At 35.1% G+C, this 18,028-nt stretch overlaps 1 protein-coding gene across 1 annotated transcript in view; it reads left to right on the plus strand.

Annotated features, from left to right (window-relative positions):
- Positions 1–16,030, plus strand: part of LOC121425519 (metal transporter CNNM2-like) — a 29,693-nt gene extending 13,663 nt beyond the window's left edge. The window contains exons 5-7 of the mRNA XM_041621596.1: positions 8,546–8,806; positions 13,747–13,871; positions 15,044–16,030. Of these exons, the coding sequence (XP_041477530.1) occupies positions 8,546–8,806; positions 13,747–13,871; positions 15,044–15,262 (605 nt within the window). The 3' untranslated portion in view covers positions 15,263–16,030. The remainder of the gene's footprint in view (positions 1–8,545; positions 8,807–13,746; positions 13,872–15,043) is intronic.
- The last annotated feature ends 1,998 nt before the right edge of the window (positions 16,031–18,028 follow it).

Consider the following 18,028-nt stretch of genomic DNA (forward strand, 5'->3'; position numbering starts at 1 on the left):
GTAGTGTTGTATACAATTTCACATTCTAGAGTTTAGTCAGGGGTTAATGACTTATAATCAAAGGGGAGGGGGCATGTGCCCAGGATGCACCAAAGTGGTGAAAGTGTAGAAAAAAAATCTTACAAGTACTGAGAATCTGTCAAATAAACAACAATATTTAATACCGGAATTAAAAGTTGGAAGTAGAATTTCAGTGCACTTTGAATACTCTTCAAGTTGGCATACATACATGTACATGTACAGTACATTGTGTGTACACATCCTCAATATAATGGAAAGAAAAGCACATGGGGAATTTGATACTTTTAACTCTTTTGATTTATTCGATAATTTGGAATATTTTGTCAGATTCAAGATTCATGATGATTTTATTGGTCCATGTTTAATGCGGGAATCACATAGAACTTCACAAATTATGATGCTAAATGGTTTTGAAATACAAAGAAGACAAAATAAACATAAGAAAATCAGTGAACACAAGAACAATTACCTAACATTCAAACACTGGTTGGTATACATGCCGGGGGGGGGGGGGGGGCAGTCAAATATATTGCTGTACACACTTGTGACCAAGGAATTTCCAAACACCCCTTAACCAAGTTTTTCTGTGTGCAAAATAAAGTAACCCCCTAAACAAGTTTTTTGCGGTCTTTATTTTAATTTTAGCCCCTAAACAAGTTGTCGCCAATATACATGTATGACCTTGGGGAAAAAGCTTGGGAAAAAAAACATACATGTACCCTAAACACGTTTGGCTAGTCTTAAAAAAACAAGCTTTGGGGAAAAAAAGTTACCCTAAATATGTTTGACCCCGCTATTGACCATTGACCAGTCTTTCAAAACCACCCTTTTCATGAAAATCTATTTTTGATACCCTTAACGAGTCCAATCGTATCCAAAACTAAAAAAAAAAACCCTTTAAACACGTTTTTTTTTGGTAACGCGTGTGTACAGCAATATATTTGACTGCCTGTACCCCCTTTCCCCCCCCCCCCGGGTATACATGTAGGAATGGAAGTAGCATATAGATCAGTCAACCATGATTTCCTTGGGCTTTGGCCCGGGGGGGGGGCCACTTCCATTTACGAGTGAATACCATGCGCAACCGTGGGGTCTCGAAAAGCACCCTAAACACGTATTTTCCATATACTGAAAATGCACCCCTTAACAAGTATTGGCATGTAAAACCCTATCCTTAACAAGTATTTAAAACAAAACAATACTCTAGTTGGCAAGTATTCCCTGAAATGAACCCCTAAACAAGTACAACAATATTTTATATTGTTATGTCACGGGTCCTTTGGTTGTTGGTTTTACCTCAGTACACATATCATTTGGTTTAGTAAGACCCCACCTTCCACACCTCGCGCAAATCGGACTCTAAACACATAGTGTTGGGGCAAAAGGGACATCCTTTATAAGACATTTGAATTCGTTTTATCATCCCCACAAATTTAACCCTATGCACGTAACTTTCCTAGCGAAATAGATACCCTTTTTTCAATAATTGTGTTTTTGACACCCTTATCACGTTACGTACATTACGTAACGTGCCCTATCTTGAAAAAGACATCCTTTTTACGTGTTTTCTTGGTCGCGCATGGTATCCACTCGTCAGTGTAAGTGACCCCCCCCCCCCCCGGGACACAAGAACAATAACATTCAAACACTGGTATACATGTAGGAATGGCAGTTAGCATACATGTACATGTACATAGATCTGTCAGCAATGATTTCCTTGGGTTTTGGTGTAAATGTGATTTCTTTACATCTTTTGTGGTGTTGTGAAAAAATGGGGGATATGATTTGACAATCTAAATATGAAGCTCTGCAAGACAAAACATGTACAATATGTATAAAAATATGCCATGCACTGCATGATGGTGTTATACCTACATTGTACATGAACATGTATTCCAGAAATATTGAAACAATGGTCTCTGACATACATGCACAGTACATTGTGCAGCACATGTACATGTACTGTATGTTCATGTTGCTATTCCTTGTTACACTGTACATGTATGTGCATGACTTGTAATTTGGAAGTAGGATGATACGTACACAGTGTATCAAATATTAACCATACATTCAGTAATGCGGACCGTATAAAGCCAATGAAACGTGAGCAGTTTCAGTAAAAATTTAATGATGATGATCATCATCATCATTATTATCATCATCATCACATGATCATCATCGTACATGTTCTACATATGACCTTAGCCAAAAAGCAGAGAAGCAATCATCATTTTCAGCATCGTTTTCATCATCATGACTGTTGTGATTGTCTTAACCCATCAAATTTTTAGTTCAAAGGCAGATTCATTAATAATTTAAAGTTGAAAGATCTTTTCTTAATTTTCATTGGTTAATATGTAGAAGCATACAATGTAGATGTTTGAGAGACTATTCCATGTAACTGTAGAATTATTAAAAGTACCTGTCATTGGTAAAATATCTGACTAATTCTTTCATGAGAAGCTCCTCTGAATATTTACTATTTTCACCATCAGCACTTAGATCAAGAACTTTGCAGGATTGAGGTCCATTCATATTTTGATATTTTTCATATTTTGTGTGACTTAATAGATTGCGGTGCACCTGTTCATAAAGTGTGAGAATGATTAAATCAAGCACTAAGTGATCCCTGGCTAGTCATGCCTTGCTACTGCTCAGAAAGCTTTAATAGTAGCTTAAATTGCAGGAAAAAACACGATGAGTCTCATCCCAGGGTCTAATCATGTGACATCAGATAGCCTCGGAGAGAGAGAGAGGGGGAGGGAGGGAGAGAAACGAGGGGAGAGATGGGGAGAGGTATTGGCTGGGATCATTGCTTTCACACCCGCTCAAACACCAATAATACATAGAATGTACCTCAGTAAAAAAATTATAGGTATTTTGGTTCTCTGTACTTTTCGAAAATATGAGAATTTTTGCATATATCTCCAACTTTGGTTGCCCAACTGCTCTATAGGTGGAGTGGTTAATTTTCATTTTGTCCAATGCCAGTTCGTCCAATCGCCAACTCGTCTACTGTCATTTGGTCTACTACATGTATCAGTTCGTCCAATATCCACATACATGTAGTCTAATTGCCATTTCATCCACTCACCATTTTGTCTCATAACCAGTTGGTCCAAAAACCATTTAGTCCATTTGCCATATCGTCCAATTAGACTAAGTGTTAATTGGGCAAAATGAATGAAAATGGATCGAATATTAGACCAACTGGTTAAGAGTCGAAATAGTCATAAACGAATTGGTGATAAAAACAAAGTGATGATTGGACTGAATGTTTGTTAAAACGAAATGTTGAGTGGACAAATTGGCAATTTACCGGTGGATGATATAGCATGCTACATACATGTATAGCCACCTTGTCAGCTCCTCAGACCATATTGCGCATGCTTACACAATTTTAAAACTTACCCCGAAATTGTCTGGTTTTCATGTGTAGGTAGATATGAATCAAAATAAATATCAGGAATTTTGAGGTCTGAACAAGTTTTTGTAAATTACATGTATCAGGACAGGGTGGCGTCTCTTAAACGGTGCATTTTAAAACATGTTTTAAAACACCGTATATAGATTTGAATGTTGTAAATTTGCATGGATTTGATTTCAGATGAATGTATTTTTTATACTTTTATTTCTTAAGTGGTGTATTATCAACTAAAACTCTTTCTGAAAACCACTCTTTTTCTCTTCTTTCTCTCTTCCCCTTTATTCTCCCTTTCTCCATCTCTTTCCTCCTTGATCAATCCATATTCTCCTTTTAACATACATATCTGATGGAAGAAGAAGATAAAGAAAAGTTCTTTAAAAATCGTATCAGATAACCAGCTACATGGATAAAACCTCAACCCTACATGTAACACTACAAGGGGATTTCTATGATAAATCCATTCAACATAAAAGTGCCAGGCCATATCATTCAAGACTATTATTACAATGGGTATGCGACTATGCGTTTTATGATATTATGCAACAACTTTATAGCAAGTGCATGTCAGACCCTGAATTGCTCAAAAAATGTGATACTAATACCCCTTTCATACTGCCCTCTTCATTTTTCACCGGTGAACTTCGCCGGCGAAGTTCTCCGCCTCGCATTCCTCACTTCACCGGCGAAGAAAAAAATGTACCCTTTCGCACTGACATTTCTTCCCCGGCGAAAGTCAACGGGCGTTTGCAAAACAAAACGAAAGAAAATTGTAAACATTATTTCTTACCTTTTACAAAAAGGTATCAAAAAAATTAATTACAACATATTTTGGAAGTATTACGAGAAAAACAAACAATATCACCTTGCTTTTATATTTTAGCGCATTTTATACATGTAAAAAGTGCTTTGAAATAAATATTGTTAGTAAAAAAAAAATTATGTTAAAGGGTATCTACTTGGCCATAGCATTCAGCTGAGCTTGCAAATTATCGCGCGCGGAATCTCGGTACAGGGGACTTTGGGAGAGAAAAGAATTGACCTCTGACGTCATTAAACGAGGAGAAGTTCACCGGTTTGCTTTCATACTGGCCTTTTCACCGGCGAACTTCGCCGGTGAAAAGTTTCACCGGCGAACTTCTCCACCTCTAGAGGTGGAGAAGTTCACCGGCGAACTTCACCGGCGAACTTCGCCTCTAGAGGTGGTGAACTTCACCGGCGAACTTCACCGGTGAAGTTCTCCTGTGAAAAGCGCAATATGAAAGGGGTATTAGATAAATCTAATGTGAATTCTCATCAAAATTTGTATCTGTATCATTATCTGTACTTTTCGTTAATGATTGGAAAATCGTTGCCAATAATTTTCATTAGAAAACAACTAAGGGAAAAAAAGCTGTTCATAAGAAGTGTAAAAAAAACATAAAAAGCATTTTTTGCTATGCATTTGATCAGAATTCCTCAAGTGAAATTTGAAAATTTAAGTAGTTCAAAGGCTTTATTAATAGATTTAAAACCAAATTTGTATCGCATGGACTATAATTGGCGTAATTGATTCAAATGAATAAAGTATATTGATTTAATGAAATTAAGCTTTGAAACCCCATAGAATAGGTCTTTTTCTTCCACTCTAACAAAGTCCCCCCCCCCTCCATAGATTGATAAGACTGAAAAAAATAACATGGGAGGCCGGGACTGCATGTGAGGGATAAACTTTAAAATGTCAACTTTAGTGTTTCTGTGTTTTTTTAAGCATTCAATTTCCATGATTTAGGAATTTAAGGGAAATATGCCCTTTTTCTGTTGTAAATTCTGTAAACTATAATTTGTAGTCGCCACTAATATTTACTCCAAAAATTTATTTAAAACATCAAGAGCTTTAATCATATTGTATAGTTTCATTGATTTACAGAAAAATCGCATCATTCGTTGGAAAAAAAATTAATGATTTAAGAATCATTTTAAAACAATAAAAACATCTATTTTTATAAAAGAATGTTTTCTATCACAACCCTGGTTTTGAGTGACTCAGTGGGTCTGAAAGCACCTAGGGAGTCTAGAAGCTAACGAGAGAGGTTCGTCATCAACAGCAGCTAGTCTGGACTGAAGATTAAGGGAGGTCGAGTTATTGGCTCTATAAATAGCCCTCTCTTGACGATGGTAGACCATGCAATCATCTACTGTTTACTAAGAGGGGAACGGACACTAAGCAAAAGAATAGATTTCATACATATGCACTTTCTCAGTAGGCTGTGAACAGAAAGATTTATTCATACAAATAGGTTCTGCTAAATCAGTATAGAGCTGTGTATGTCCCTTTCTCCAAACTCTTTCACTACAACAATTTTTATTTTACGAATACTAAAAATAATTTTTATTGCATGATAACCCCCCCCCCTTCTTAATATGTTCAATAAACATGTTCAGAATTTTGTTGACTATTTTGATATTTGAAATTTGCAATCCCTTATTCACTGCCATACGATAGTAATCAGTGTAATAACAGACTAAATTGGTCATTTAGGTAATCAATAGTTATAGAGGGTGGGTTAAAGGGGAGGGGGGCATTTTCACAATGGGATATTTTTTAACCGTAATTTAGTTTTAGTCTTTGCATTTTTTTTTTGGTAATGTACTCGATTAAGTATTGTGTATTTACAGTGTATATTATTTTTGTTATGTATTTACGTTGCAAAGGACCCCATGGAAGAACAGCGGTATTACATGTATGTTAATACCACTGAAATGGGCAATCTTCCATATTTTATTTGACTATTTTTCTTTTTTTAATTTGATCATGTATATGTTTTGTTTTATATGGAAATAAATACAAACAAACAACCTATTCTCTCTCTCTCTTTCTCTTTCTCTACAATTTTTACACCTCAATTCTCTTTTTGCCGTTTAATCAATTGTATCAATCCCACTTTGATCATCTGTCGGATAAAGGGGCTGTGGAACCAGGAGGGGGCTGGGGCTTCAGCCCCCCCCACTTTTTTCTCTAAAACTGTGAGAAAAAAAATGTAAAATTTACCATATGTATGATTGTGATTTTTTTTTTTACATGGTCAGCCCCAGCAGTGTCATTACCCTTCTGTGGCCCCAGGGATTTAGATTGCATACAGTTCTTGTGTTTATCATATATTTTTCATTGTTTTTATTTAAACAAGTACCAAGCATACATGTATTTTATCCCTTGTTATTCCTGAAATTGACTCAGAAATACATGGATCAAACAGTACACCGTATGTAAAGAGAACATGAATGTATATTACATCAATAATCCCTTTGATATCATATATGCTTCAGTTCTGTTCCATGAGCTTTGAGGGGGGGGGCTCACAAAGATTTGAGTCTGACTCAAAGTCATGCTAAATGCCAACATGCAAATAACATTTAACTTGCAATCTCATTGAGATAGAGCACGTCCCCTGAGTATGAGATGACCTATGCGATGATACATTATATATACCACATCCATCTGGGAATTGGGAAGTCTGATATTTAGTCATATTGAAATACCTCGTCCATCCCCCATTCAGTTTTGAAAACAATCTCAACACCCCCCCCCCCATTCTTCTATCTCTCATGCTTCTCATTCTCTCTATACAGTGCGTATCATAAAAAAGTTTACACTCAGAAAAAAACATGTAAAATTGTAATATCCTGAAGATTTTTCCACATTTTAACATTGGTACAGGTCCATTTAAGCAAATGACGATAGAAATGTCAAAAAATATTTCCGCTTGAGTGAGCACCACTTACTTTTGAAAAGTTAGTGAAAAATGATTTTCGCAGAACTAGTAAAACTGATATTTGAATATATCTTTTACCTTTTTAAACTTGTTTCCTTGCCCAAAACACTTCAAAGAGTGTGTTTTGCCCCGCCCCACTTCCCACGCACCGAGGCCATCATGACGATATTTGCTTTACACTGAGCTGTGATTTACAGGAAATGGCATAAGCTTGATTTTCATTTTGTTAATCATTTTCAAGCTTGGAAAAAGTGTTGAAAAACAATTATTAAATGAAATCTGAACCCACTTTAAATGATAAAAACTTAGTAAAAATATGCCGGAGATGTCTAATATAAACTTTTGTTCAGATTTAGTTATGTCCTCATATCCAGTTGGCACAAAAAGGGTAAAGGTTGTGCTTACTAAGGGTCGAAATTTCAATTTGGGTGGCAAAAGTGTTAACAAAATGCTTGAATGTATCCGTTTTATTTCAATTGACTAAAAGTGCAAAGGGAAATGTATGAGAAATGTTTTGCAGTGTTAAGTTTGATTTCACACTTTCCCCTCGACACAGCGTGAAAACTAGCATTTCTGCGAGCTTTACAAAAATGGACAGTGCTCACTTAAGGGTAACATTCTGTCAAAACTTTTACTTTCATTGGATAGATGAGACCCAAACCCAAGATTATAAGTAAAAAAATTACCCACATGTTGTATATTTTTTAATCCCCAAGGCTTTTTCAAAGTTTTTTTTGATACGCTCTGTAGGTCTTCTTTTTATTTCTTTCTTTCTTCCTTCCTTCTGTTGAGGGAGTGAAACTCATTCCATTGAATGTGTGAAGATGAGATGTTTCATTATCAGCTAGTGTGCATACACCTGATCAAACATCCCCCCCCCCTCTCTCTCTCTCTCATTCTCTCTGATGCTTTTATCAGTGTCTTCATCCTCAGTCTGCATTTTCAGTCTCATTACATACATTTTGATTTCGTATATATTGTACATGTGCACTTCATGTATCAGTGATAATTGATTGGGTGATATGACAAATGATAACCTGAAATCAAAATAAGAGGTAAAATCACAAACATATTCATACATGAACACGTAATCAAGTAAAAGATCACTTGTAACTTGTGATCTTCGCTTTGTAGATGAACAGTGTACATTATTATGCAAATTCATAATAGATCCTTTACTAGCCTGTTCTGTAGTTATTCTCCCTTGCGTGCCATTCTCTTAATTTTCATCTTCCTCTTTTATGTCTTTCAAAACCCTCTCTCAGTGATAAGTATGCATTTACTTGTATCTTTCCCCATAAAATCAATATGACAATCAGATATGTTTATCTTCTTGTCCTCTTTGTAGCTGTGGATCCGTTCAAGGTAGAGAAGATATCCGAGACAATCCTCCACCGTCTTCTTGATCAAGATATCATCTTTGAGGCCCAGCTACCTGAGAAGAAGACTCCAGTCTTCCTCTTCCAACGTGGCAAGCAGGCGGATTATTTCATCATGATCCTTCAAGGTCGTGTAGAGGTCACCATCGGTAAAGAGAACATTCTCTTTGAGCAGGGGCCATTCTCATTCTATGGACAGCACGCCCTCATTGCCACGAATCAACAAATTGGTGAGGATTGCATTCTTTGTATACAGGGACAGATCCAGCATGTACCAGAATGCAAAGGGGGAAGAGAAATATTTTCTGACATGGACAAAACATTTGAGAAAAATGGGGTGGGCACATATGGCACGCTCATAGGGAAACAATTAAATATATATTTCACTTGAAAAAAATATGTTTCTCTTCCACTAAACCATTTCACTTTTAAAAATTGTATTCCACTTAATGAAAAAAATATATTTCACTTTTCAAAAAAAAAAATATATATTTCACTTTTCAAAAAATATATTTCACTTCTCAAAAAATATATTTCACTTTTCAAAAAAATATATTTCACTTTTCAAAAATAAACATATTTCACTTTTCAAAAAAAAATATATTTCACTTTTCAAAAAAATATTTCACTTTTCAAAAAAAAATATATTTCACTTTTCAAAAAAATATTTCACTTTTCAAAAAAATATATTTCACTTTTCAAAAAATATATTTCACTTCTCAAAAAATATATTTCACTTTTCAAAAAAATATATTTCACTTTTCAAAAAAAAATATATTTCACTTTTCAAAAAAATATTTCACTTTTCAAAAAAATATATTTCACTTTTCAAAAAATATATTTCACTTTTCAAAAAATTTATTTCACTTTTCAAAAAAATATATTTCACTTTTCAAAAAAAATATATTTCACTTTTCAAAAAAATATATTTCACTTTTCCCCCCCAAAAAAATGTTTCACTTTTCCCAAAAATTCATTTCACTTTTCAAAAAAAAAATTGTCGACGAAGAATCATTTCACTTGTTACATTTTAATTTTGAGAGAAAACAAATCCTTTCACTTTTTATCTACAAATCTATATATCTGTCTCTTTATCTATCTATCAATCAGGGGCCGTGGAACGGTTTTCAAAGTGGGGGGGGGGACGTATATACCATGCAAAAAATCACAGTCATATGGTCATACGTTTTTGTACACGGTTTTTGAAAAAAGTGGGGGGGGGGGGCGGGGGGCCACTTCCACGCACGAGTGGATACCATGCGCGACCATGGGGTCTCGAAAATGCACCCTAAACACGTAATTTCCATATTCTGAAAGTGCACCCCTTAACAAGTATTGGCGAGTGAAACCCTACCCTTAACATGTGTTGGAAACAAAACGACACTCTTGGCAAATATTCCCTGAAATGAACCCCTAAACAAGTACAGGAATGTTTTATTGTTACGGGTCCCTCGGTCGTCGGCTTTACCTTATTTGGTTTAGTACGATCCCAGCTTCTACACCTCGCGCAAATCGGACTCTAAACGCGAAGTATTGGGGAAAAAAGGACATCCTTTATAAAACATTTTAATTTTGTTTTATCACCCCCGCAAATTCGACCCTTAACACGTAATTTTCCTAGCGAAATAGATACCCTTTTTTCATTATTTTTGTGTTTTTGACACTCTTATCACGTTACGTACGTAACGTGCCCTATCGTGAAAAAGACATCCTTTTTACGTGTTTCTTTGGTCGCGCATGGTATCCACTCGTCAATGTAAGTGGCCCCCCCCCCCGGGGGGGGGGGGGTGGGCTGAAGCCCGGCCAGATCCAACTTCCGCACCCCCTGTTATATGTATCTATCTTTTATTAATCTATCCACCTATCATTTATCTCTCCAGCCATCTATCTATTTATCTATCTTTCTTATATGTATCTGTTTGAATGCGTATGTCTGTTTGTCTATTTATCTTTCATACTTATATCCACTCATTTGTTTAAATAATTATGTATGTTTATCTCTGTATCTACGACAGACCAATTAATTCGTCCGCACGACGAATTAAAATCTTATTTCATTTGGTACATTTTAAATCTGAGATCAAACAAATCCTTTCACTTTTGTTGGATAACACATACGGCTGCAGTATTAGACCAGGGAAGTGTTATGTAGAACACTTCCCTGATTAGACCGTAAGTAAATTTCGCTCTTCACGTAAATATCCATTCCTCTCGCTACGAAAAACATTTCACTCATGTTGCAAATTCATTTCACTCAATTGCAAAAAATACGTTCCTCTTTTTTCTCGGCCTGTAGGCGGCGCACACCATTGTTGGTGGGACGAGGAGGTACGATCACTGATCTCTCCCCTAAGAGAGATCAGTGGGTACGATCAATCACTAACCTTAGCACGGTCTGGCTATACGTTTTGTAGGCATGAGGCATGAATACTTCATACATACACTATCTACGGAGCTGAATGGTCAAGGTATAAGTGTTGAAATTTCCCTTTTCTCCCTTCCGTCTGTCTTTTACTTCATTGACATACGATGGTCATAATGATTGATGAAATGAAGCTTACAAAAAGCTTCATTTCACTGGTCAACTCGCTTGTACCTGCACTGCAAAACCAAATTCTCTCCATTTTGTATGAGACATGAATGGGGGGTCACCATCCTTAGAACAGACACGGGACTGAAGTTGGGTAATGACATGGACATTCTCGGCTAACACCACAGAGATGTATACTAATTGCGAATTATAAGTGTCTCTATGGCTAACACCAACCTTTTCGGGCTGAGCGATGACGTCATCATCCAACTTCAGTCCCGAATACTCACTTTTTATGTCTGTTCTAAAGATGGTGAACCCCTCCCCCTTATCATGTCTCGGACAAAATGGAGAGAATTTGGTTTTGCAGTGCAGGTACAAGTGAGTTGACCAGTGAAATGTAGCTTTTTGTAAGCTTCATTTCATCAATTATTATGACCATCGTATGTCAATGAAGTAAAAGACAGACAGAATGGAGAAAAGGGAAATTTCAACACTTATACCTTGACCATTCAGCTCCGTAGATAGTGTATGTAAAAAGCATTCATGCCTCATGCATGCCTACAAAACGTTATAGCCAGACCGGCCGTGCTAAGGTTAGCGATTGATCGTAGGGCCGAATGCAACAGCTGATTGCCCTGGCAGCTGTGTATTATCAGCGATAAATTCAAACTTTACAATTTGTGTTTATGGGCCCACCTCGTGGTGCATTGTCCTCGTCCCACCAACAATAGTGTGCGCCGCCTACAGGCCGAGAAAAAAGAGGAACGTATTTTTTGCAATTGAGTGAAATGAATTTGCAACATGAGTGAAATGTTTTTCGTAGCGAGAGGAATGGATATTTACGTGAAGAGCGAAATTTACTTACGGTCTAAGTACTGCAGCCGTATGTGTTATCCAACAAAAGTGAAAGGATTTGTTTGATCTCAGGTTTAAAATGTAACAAGTGAAATTAGATTTTAATTCGTCGTGCGGACGAATTAATTGGTCTGTCGTAGATACAGAGATAAACATACATAATTATTTAAACAAATGAGTGGATATAAGTATGAAAGATGAATAGACAAACAGACATACATATTCAAACAGATACATATATAACAAAGATAGATAAATAGATGGCTGGAGAGATAAACGATAGGTGGATAGATTAATAGAAGATAGATATAGATAGATAGATATATTAACAGGGAGCGCGAAAACTGGGGGAGGGGGGCTTCAGCCCTCCCCCCACACTTTTTTTCTGAAACCGTGTACAAAAACGTATAAATGACCATATGATTGTGATTTTTTGCATGGTCTCCCCCCCCCACTTTGAAAACCGTTCCGCGACCCCTGATTAATAGATAGATAGATACATGTAGATAGATATAGATAGATAGATAGATATAGATAGATAGATAGAAAGATAGATAGATAGATAGAGATAGACAGATAGATAGATAGATAGATAGATAGATAAAGAGACAGATATATAGATTTGTAGATAAAAAGTGAAAGGATTTGTTTTCTCTCAAAATTTTTTTTTGAAAAGTGAAATTAATTTTTTTTCAAAAGTTAAACATTTTTTTGGAAAAGTGAAATATATTTTTTTGAAAAGTGAATGTATTTTTTTGAAAAGTGAAATATATTTTTTGAAAAGTAAAATATATTTTTTTTGGAAAAGTGAAATATATTTGTTTGAAAAGTGAAATATATTTTTTGAAAAGTGAAATATACTTTTTTTGAAAAGTGAAATATATTTTTTTGAAAAGTGAAATATATTTTTTGAAAAGTGAAATATATTTTTTTTGAAAAGTGAAATATGTTTTTTTTGATAAGTGAAATATGTTTTTTTTGAAAAGTTAAATATATTTTTGAAAAGTGAAATATATTTTTTTGGAAAGTGAAATATATTTTTTTGGAAAGTGAAATATATTCTTTTGAAAAGTGAAATATATATTTTTTTAAAAGTGAAATATATTTTTTTTCATAAAGTGGAATACAATTTTTAAAAGTGAAATGGTTTAGTGGAAGAGAAACATATTTTTTTCAAGTGAAATATATATTTAATTGTTTCCCTATGAGCGTGCCATAGGCACATAACCCTTTTGCCCCCTGCCCCCCCCCCCTCTTTTATCCTAAAAGTGTATACTGCATGTATTCTGTCCATTTTGAATCCACATGCATGTACCCATGAATACATTCTCGAGTAGATTTGTGTCTTATGACAGCACTTTGTTTATGTCAAATATAAAATTGTCTTTTTATTCTGATCATATTTGCATTGAATACTTGTCTCTGTACGTTTCGTCAGTGAATGATGCACATTCACAAACACTTCCTCTACAAATGCCATGGAAGTTCTGCATATACATGGATAGCTTAAATCTTCAGAATTACAACAAAATAATGGGAGTAAAAATTGTTTAGACCCAAGAAATATTTCTTTTATTATTAGTTAACTTAATACATGAGTGAAATAGTAAGTGTACATTTACATTTATATCTTGAATTAAAAAAACAAATATATGTATATGCAAAGTACAAAATTTGATTCACAGAACTTATAGTTTTTACGTATAAGTCTACGAAAGAGAAGGGAATGTCTTTCAGTTTAGACAAGATGTAAATAAATGATTATCTTTTTTTTCTATTCAGATAATAAGAACAGTGGTAGCCGTGCTAGTGTGAGGAGTATCGGTAGCTCTAACAACCCATCTCCACCATCTGCTTACACCCCAGACTTCACAGTTCGTATCCTATCCAACGTCCAGTATATGAAGGTATGTACAGCAGTAGAGCATATCTTGGTATTCATGCTTAACAATCATAGAACTTGATTATAGTGGCAAGGTAAAAACAGGAAGACAGTTTAATAAGAAGTCACCTGTCCTTGAAAGTCTCGAAGTCTAGATTTAAGCCAGATCTCTAGCATTCTCCTTTTCTACCTTTTTTTTGGTGAAGGGTTATTTAACATCAGGGTAATTCATGTTAGGATTGTATGACACGCCAGAGAGGTTTAGCAGGCCTGGGTTTAGTTCAGCACACCTTTTAGAGGAAAGTTCACAAAAAAAGATAAAAAGTATTATCATTTTACATTTTTACTAAATCTTAGATGTATAACTCCGCAAGAACTGTAAATATTGTAAATTTTGAAATGTGACACTATCTGAGTGCCATTTTCAAAAGCTTGAATTGGCCATTATCATAATAGGCAGGTGTATATGGAGACAAATATTGATATACAATACACACCGTAACAGTCATTTATAATGCTACAGAGATGAAAATAGCTCTTTCATCAATTGACGCCTTATTGATATGTTAGCAATAAAAGTTAGTCATTATTAATCTTGGATCAGAATCCTTTGAACTGACATTTTCCTGTAAACAGTGTTCTACTTGTGTGGCTATAAAAACTAGATCTTTTGTGCTGAGCAACCCAAAAATTTATTTAGAAGTTCGTATATCGGTGCCGGTATGCTCACATAGTCAAGTGCAGTGAAGTGCATTCAGCTGCCGCCAACAGCCGGAGAATCTTTACTTTGGAAATATCAATTCTATAATAACTTGGATGTAGGCATTTAAAGTTAATAACTTCTTTACCTCTCGATGACTTCTTGTGAAGAATTCCTTACACATTTATCGGCACTGTACAGCATCTGTAATCCATGTGCAGATCATAATAATCCAAGGTTTTATTTTATTTACCTACATGTATGTATCAAAACTAGATTTATAAGAAAGATTGAATGTGTAAATTGTGGAAAAAGTATTACCAAAGCTTTTCTGATAGCAGGAATTTGTAATGATAAGAGGTTTTTATCAATGTTTCATGGAAATTGTTAGGGTTAATTGAGTCCCAAAAAATGATTAGCTTACATGTAATTTTCATTGAGCATTATTCTTTTTACAGGGGTTTTTAATAATTTGCACTTTTCATGTAATTGTTTAGGTTACTCGAGTGCAATACAATGCTGCACGGGCTGCTACCAAGATGGAGAGAGAGAGTCATGGAGAGGCGGCCGTACAGCAATCTAAAGAGGTCTTCGAGAACGAGTGGCAAAAAGCCGTTAATCAAGAGAAATTTGACCAAAGCGTTGAAGATGCCAGCAAAGACAACAATGTCAAGAGTTTTCAAGTTGGTAACAAAACAAAAGATGAGAGTTTGTGACAGGAAGAGAAATGAGGAATACCATGGTCTTTGATGTACTCAAATCTTCTATGCTCATTGGTCCCATCGTATCAAGAAATGATTCTATTCCTTCTTTGCTATGGAAAGCAAGAAAAAAAAATTATTTTTGTCTAGAATCTGCAAAGTCTATTGATCAACAGTAATACACCTCCTAGCCATCCTAAATTTGGACAAAACAAATCTGTATTCTGTCTTCTTTTAGATCTCATTTGGGTAGGAGTTTTTTTTTTTCCTTATACTTTCTCCCCCAGGTAATGCTAGATCATTCCTACCTTGTAGCAAAATCCTCCACGTTATTCAGTTATAAATGTTGGGCTACTTCCGATTGGTCAGAATGATGATGCGTGCATGAGTAATCTGACCAATTAGAAATGAGCCTTTCATGAGCGTACACCATCTCTCAAGAGCAGACATACAGGATCTAGATTGCCAACTTTGGTATTGCTACCTTTCCATAGTAAAATAAAAATTCAAAGTGATCACAGTCTTACTATCAGAAAAAGAAACAATGGAGCTCAGAGGCTCAGCAAAAATGGTTGTTATTGTATTTGTTGATCCCGTCAAGTTTTCCATCATTCTGCATAAACAATTACTTCAGTTTCCACATTTCATATATTTGTAATCATTTTCACCATGTTGTAGGCTATGAGGGTTAGAATTGAACATTGTAGATTATGATACAGACCCACATACTCAAAACCTACACCCAGTATGAAAATATATTTGTATATACATTTACACCCCCCCCCCAAAAAAAAAAGATCAGTGAAGTAAGTTTGTTTTGAGAGGAGCATAAGGAATTTAAATGATGAAGGCTATATAGTTTTACTCATTTTTAACCAAAGATTATGGGGGTGTAACTGCATGTATCTTACACTCTTTACTTAACTTCACTGGATTCCTTTGAAACAGAGAATTATGTTCAAATTACTCCTGATTGTCTACATAACACTGAAAAAAAAACAGGCTCCAGAGTATTTAAATAACTGTTTGACGCTGTTTACACCAACTAGAGCACTTAGGTCGACCCGGTGACCCCCTCTGTCTCACATATTCATTAACTTGTACATTAGCCGGTGATGGAACTTTTCCTGTGTCAGCCTCAAAAAACAGAACGATTTCCCTCTTATAATAGACAGTCTCCATCAATAGGATTTTCAAAAGGCTTTAAACACCCATCTCTTTCGTAGTTTGTATTTTCATAGTTTTAGCATTGCATAATTTATTTTAAGTATTTTCATTGCAAGTACTTTAGGCCTTATGGGAAAAGCACTGTATAAGTAAAATATTATGAATATTATTTAATTCATAAGTCATTATCCAAATTATCAACATGAAGTGAATAAATAAACAATTGTTTTGTGAAGGAATCCTCTTTATACTTTCAAATTATGACTGCTTTAGCTATCTGTGCCAAAGGCATATTGCATTGCGAGATAAGTCCAGAATGAATTCATGCACTCCTGTAACCATGCTACACTGTGCAACTAGTAGATCTGTTTCTATGTAATCATCTTTTTCCCTTTTCTTTATTGCATGAACTAGGCACAAGTATGTAAGGCATTGAGAGAAATACATGTAGATTGACTGTACAGATTGGAAGATCAAACTCTTATTTGGGAGTAAGTTTTGGAGATACACGTAGAGTGTTTCTGAAATTAGTTCCAGTCTGGAGTAAAAATGTTAGTTTGGTGATAGGCTGGTTGAGATAATCAAAATGAAGTGCCACTTGTATTGGGCAGAATGGATTAAGTATTGCTCTTTGCCCTTTACATAAAGCTCTGCATCAAATTGCTGCTGGAAACAGAAAGAAAGCTACCATTTGATGCAGGATCTGTTAAAGATCTTTTTTTTTTATTATTTATTTGGTGATTTGGGATATCAAGATAAGGCAGTATTTAAGGTACATGTATATAGAGTACAATTTAAAAAAATAATGAATACAATGCTTATTTATACCTTGCATATCCGACTAGAAATCTTGGGTAAGGAATGGGTCAAGTAAATGGTCATGGGCCTGTCTACCTGTTGATTGTCCACCCATTATGAAGGGATGATAAACAAATGCGACTTATAATGAACCATATCCACTCTGTGGAGTTCTCAAAGCGGATTTAAAGAGCTAAGAATCAAATGAAAAGGTTCTGAGAAGAATGTATAAAAGACTCAACAGAGATACAACTGTCAATGTCTCTAGGAAGGCTGTACCACAATAATAAGATATGCATGAGTATTATTAGTTATATGTAATCAAGGAGTATTGTCACATCAGGATAAAATTGATTCTTTAATTATATCCGCCCAACAGCTGATGGTATTAAAGGGAAACTAGTGCAAATATGATCAGTCATGTTCCAAAGTGAATGATTAGTGTAGATGTATTTTTTTTCTTAAAGGGGTGGTCCGGGCTGAAAGTATATATAGCTTGATAAATAGAGTAGAATTCACTGGGCAAAATGCCGAAAATTTCATCAAAATCGGATAACAAATAACAAAGTTATTGAATTTTAAAGTTTAGCAATATTTTGTGAAAACAGTCGTCATGAATATTCATTAGGTGGGCTGATGATGTCACATCTCCACTCGTTCTTTCGTATTTTATTATATGAAATTAGGTTTATTCATTTTTTTTCCTCCAAGAACTAAAAAAATTGGATTGACAACTGATTTAGTGCAATACATATTTATTGCTGCAACTTATTTCATTATAAAGAGACATATTATTCACACAAGTATGAAATAATG

Source organism: Lytechinus variegatus, chromosome 12, assembly GCF_018143015.1.
Source record: "Lytechinus variegatus isolate NC3 chromosome 12, Lvar_3.0, whole genome shotgun sequence".
Classification (NCBI taxonomy): Eukaryota; Metazoa; Echinodermata; class Echinoidea; order Temnopleuroida; family Toxopneustidae; genus Lytechinus; species Lytechinus variegatus.